The sequence below is a fragment of the Arachis ipaensis genome, chromosome B1, assembly GCF_059453495.1.
Source record: "Arachis ipaensis isolate K30076 ecotype BB chromosome B1, ASM5945349v1, whole genome shotgun sequence".
Lineage (NCBI taxonomy): Eukaryota > Viridiplantae > Streptophyta > Magnoliopsida > Fabales > Fabaceae > Arachis > Arachis ipaensis.
The window spans coordinates 145920082-145925121 of NC_142436.1; the positions used below are offsets into that span (position 1 = coordinate 145920082).

General features: G+C 31.9%; 1 protein-coding gene across 1 annotated transcript; it reads left to right on the forward strand.

The window, feature by feature from the left end:
* The first annotated feature begins 1257 nt into the window (after positions 1-1257).
* On the forward strand, positions 1258-2584 carry LOC107639039 (3-oxo-Delta(4,5)-steroid 5-beta-reductase). Its single transcript, XM_016342456.3, has one exon. The coding sequence runs from the start codon at positions 1304-1306 to the stop codon at positions 2429-2431; it is 1128 nt and encodes a 375-aa protein (XP_016197942.1). The 5' UTR covers positions 1258-1303; the 3' UTR covers positions 2432-2584.
* The last annotated feature ends 2456 nt before the right edge of the window (positions 2585-5040 follow it).

Below are 5040 nucleotides of genomic sequence, written 5' to 3' on the forward strand. Positions count from 1 at the left end.
CTTTCTTTTCCTTAGGCCCCACCTTTGCATTTGATAAGGACTTCACCTTTCCATTTGATGAGGATCCAGTATGCATGCTATTAGACCCAAAAGAAAATTTCTTACTCACCAAATTGGAGCATATTACTACATTGACTTTTTTGGCACCACATTGTGGCCTTTACCCACTTTTTCCTTGCCTTTTCTACTAACTGTAACACATTCACCCTCTTTTTGCACGAGTATCCCTTTCCATACGTGAGTCTTGCAAATTATCATGCATAAGATCTGCTGCACCATGCTTCTCCATAATTGGAATTGATTTGGCATTAATTCCAAATTCAAAAGTTAAATTTTGATTTTTTACTGGGATTTGACTACCTTCTACCGTTTTCTCGTTGTTATCTACAGAAAAAAGTGACGACAAATTTTTCTCCTTCACCGTGCTTTCCTTCCCAATGCCATTGTTGTTCTCTTTCGCACATTCTCTTGTGACATGCCCAAAGCAGCTACATTTTTCACAAATTAAATTCAAGTGCTCATATTCTATGTCATACATATGACCATCAATTTGAATTTTTTTTATAACTGGAAGTTCCAAGTTAATTTGCACACATGCTCTTGCATACTTTCCCCTCTCTGTAGACTTGGTGGCTAAGTCGATGCGGATCGGTTTGTCAACAGCTGACGCAATCATTTTCATGCTCTCTCTTGATAATAGTTAATGTTTAAACCTGTTATTCTTATCCAAACCATGGTAGACCCAAAAGTGTTTTCACAAGGTCTGAATGAAGAACTCCAAGGTTTAACCGCAACATAGCTTCCGGTAATCATCCACGGTCCTCCAAGGAGAACTTTCTCTCTATCCTCCAAGAGATCAAATTTGACTAAGAAATAGCCAAAACCGACATCTAGTACCTCATATCCTCCTTTGGTTCTCCAGACGCCTTTAAGCCTGTGCGTGATCGCTGTATAGCTAAAATTTTTTCCAAGAATTTTGATCACGATGGCATCTTTGTAGGACTCTGCCAATATCTCTTTTCCTTCCTTAGTGAACGTCACAATTGGTATTTCCAAATCGTCTTGCTTACTAACTACTGTAGCCATCTTATCCCCATCAAGAAAATCAGCAACCTCCAAAGCTCTCCTTGCTGAGGCACCAACAACTTTATTTTGTCCAGAAGACAAAATTAAATACTAAAGTTTTTTTTAAATTATGAAGAGAGAGTGTATATATATAGAGAGAGTAATTTCAGCATATCAGATTCAGATATACTAATACTAGTAAACAATTAAACATCAATAATTCACTTCCTTTGTATTCATGGAGAACCAAGATTATGTAGCGCTTATCGTTGGAGTCACAGGTATGGTTGGGTTTAACATAGCCCAATCCTTGAAGAAGCCCGACTGCAAGGGAGGCGCATGGAAGGTTTACGGAGCAGCCCGCCGTCCCCCGCCCGCCACCTGGTTTCCTGCTTCCATCGTGGATGATTTCATCAGCTTCGACGCCGTCGATGCCGCCAACACACAAGCCAGCCTCTCCCCCATAGCCCACGAGGTCACACACCTCTTCTGGGTGGCTCTTCAGTTTCAGGAAGACGAAGAAGCCAACATTGCCACCAACAAAGCCATGCTCCACAACGTTCTCACCACACTCAAATCTTCCCCTTCTTCCCGCCTCACCCACGTAACCCTCCAAACCGGGACAAAACACTACATGGGCCCAATTTTTGACCCGGCCCGGTCAACTCAACTCTTGAGCCATGATCCCCCGTTTCACGAGGACATGCCCCGACTACCGTACCCAAACTTCTACTACGCTCAGGAGGATCTCCTTGCGTCCCACGCGCCTTCTCTGACGTACTCCGTTCACCGATCCTCCATCATAATCGGCGCGTCTTCAAGGAGTGCAATCAACACGCTGGTTATGCTTGGGGCTTATGCCGCGGTTTGCCGCCACCTTAGGTTGCCGTTTCGTTACCCAGGAACACGGTACACGTGGGAGCATTTTTGCGACATGACAGACTCCGAGGTGTTAGCACAACAGCACGTGTGGGCTGCGGTTACGGACAACGCCAAGAACCAAGCGTTCAATTGCACCAACGGCGACTTGTTTACGTGGAAGAGAATGTGGAAAGTGCTGAGTGAGGTTTTTGATGTTGAGTTTGTTGGGTTTGATGAGAATGATGAAGATAGGGTTGATTTGGTGGAGTTTATGAGAGACAAAGACGAGATTTGGGATGAGATTGTGGAAAAGTATGGACTTGTCAAGACTAAGCTAAAAGACTTTGCATATTATGAAGCCTTGAAAGTCGTCTTACATTTTGACTTTCAACATGTGTCTAGCATGAATAAGAGTAAGGAATATGGTTTCTTTGGCCACGCCAACACCTTCAAAAGGGTCACATTCTGGGTTCACAAACTGCGCTGCATGAAGATCCTACCCTAGCTATAGTAATATAGATAGATATCTTATTAGTCTATTGTTATGGTGAAAATAAAACGCAACAAGCTAGGGGATTCCCTTTATTCCAGCAATTAAATTCAACTATGTGATGAACTTTAATCAACTATTGAAAGCATATCCAGTTGATGTTAGAAACTTCTTATTTTATATATTTTTTAAAAATTGTCCTCTCATTATAGAATGGTGTCTAGCCCAGCCTTTTTGAGAGTTCATATATTATCATTAATTGGTTATATTAGGTACACACTAAAATTAGCCACTAAAGTCATCCACTAATATAAAATATATATTAAAATATAAATATACATTAAAAATAAACTAAACCACACATATATTTATACACAAATATATTAATAGTTGATTTTAATAACTGATTTTGATATATAAATAGCATTTTCCATCGTTAAAACAGGCCAAAGTTAGCTAACATTAGCTACCCCTGGGAAGAAAACCATATTCGGCATGTTAACAAACTGACTTACTAAAAGTTAATTTTTCAGCCATTTTCTTAATTAGTATATTAATAAACAAGAATGTTAATTAAAAACTAAAATCAGTTATTATATATATAATTTAATTTATTTTAAATATATATATATTTTAAATTTTAATATATATTTTATATTTATAATTAATTTTAATAGTTGATTTTAATATAGCGCGCGTGAGTTAGTAATAAATAATGATAATTGGACAATTTAGTTAACGATATATTTTACTTACCTATCTCTTGAGCAAAAATTAAGTGAACAACGCAATTCATTAATAGTCTAATATTAAAAATATTCTCCTTTTAAAATGATATAGTGAATAATGTTGACGTGTGATTATATTAATATTGGGCTAAAAGAATATTAAAAAATTATAATAATTTATTATTTTTTATCATTATTTTGTTTTTAATTCAACTTTGTTAATCTATTTTTTTTGTTTAGTAATGTAGTGATATATTTTATTTTATATTTTTAAGTTTTAAATATTAATGATTAAATAATAACAAAAAACAATAAATTCTGATAGTCTTTTAATATTTTAAAAAAAAAATTTTCTGAAACCATATTTTTAGATAATACTATAATGAGATTTTATTTTTAGAAAATGATAAATAAGTCTCTAACTTTTTGTCTCACGAATATTTTAGTCCCTAATAATTTAAAAATACTTTTAACCTCACATTTTTAAAAGTAGGACAAATTAATTTCTCCTTAAAAATTGGGTATGAGGAGACATTTGTACAGAGAAATTAATTTATCTAACTTTTAAAAAAATAAAAAATTTAAAAATATTTTTAAATAGTTAAAAATAAAAATATCTGTACAATAAAAAGTTAAAAAGATCTATTTATTTTTTTTATTTTTATATTTGAGTTTGAGAGAATAAATAATAATATTTTATTATATATTTTATAAATAGGACTAAAAATATATTTTATATCCTCAATTAAAAAAAATTAAAAATATCTATTTTCATATCACCCGAGATTAAGTCCGGTTAATAATTAAATTTAGATTCCTATGAAAATAATTAAATAAGTAATCCTCTACTTTATTTTGTTTTTGTACAACAGACAAAGAGCCGGCGGCTATAGACCTATAGTTGATAAGTTTATATCATGGTGGTTTAGGTTAAGAGGTTTTTTTAAGTGTCACATATACTAATGCGATTAGAAAAGAAAGACAGAAGGTTACTTGAATTAAGTATTTTTATACTAAATTTCATTTTTTTAATCTTTAATCTGAAGACTTAATTAAACATCATTATAAATCTGAAACCACTCCAAATTTATATCCATTTAAAAACCTCACTCATTCGTCATTTGTTATAAATCTTTTATATAACAAAATTAATTTTAATATATTTACAGTATAAAAAAGTTTATATTATTATTTGATTATATATTTTTAATAATAAATTTAAAATTTAATTAAATTTTTAATTTATAATATACAATTGATTATTGTATATTTACATTAAAAATACATAAAAAAAATAAATTTTAAAAGAATATATTTAATAAAAAAATCAGCATTATTAGTGCTAACTTAGGCTTCTGCACCGTAACCATATATAGTTAAATTATGAGGTGTTCTTTTTGGTATGAAATTAGTTTTTTTCATATATATTTTTTCAATCTCTCCATTGAAAAAGATTCAAAAGCTACAGTTTTGTTATGCTTGTAACAAAATTATGACCTTCATGTATCTCGAGCTATTATTGCAGTTATTAAAAACAGGTTCATCAGATTCTTAAGTTAAGAGCTTCATCATGTTTTTTGTGAAATAAATGTTTGTACTGATCATGTAGCGACCAAAAGACATAATTCACTATTAGTAGTCATTGCTTTTATAATTTATCATCCTGTTTTTCTTTTTGTTTTGTCTGATACTATGGGCACCTTTTTTTTTAAATAGTTTCTGTGCAGTATCATTGGATTTTAGCCCCGTTGATCATACAAAAAATATTACAAAATTACAGTCAATATTTAACACACACACACAATTTAAAACTCTTAAAAATTATAATATTTAAAAGTCGGTTAAAAAATATTTATAATTCAAACTTAATAAATTCATTTTTATTAAGACTCTTTT

What these genes read in the sequence shown, in the direction of transcription:
- LOC107639039 (XM_016342456.3), top strand. Translation starts at nt 1,304, where the DNA reads ATGGAGAACCAAGATTATGTAGCGCTTATCGTTGGAGTCACAGGTATG.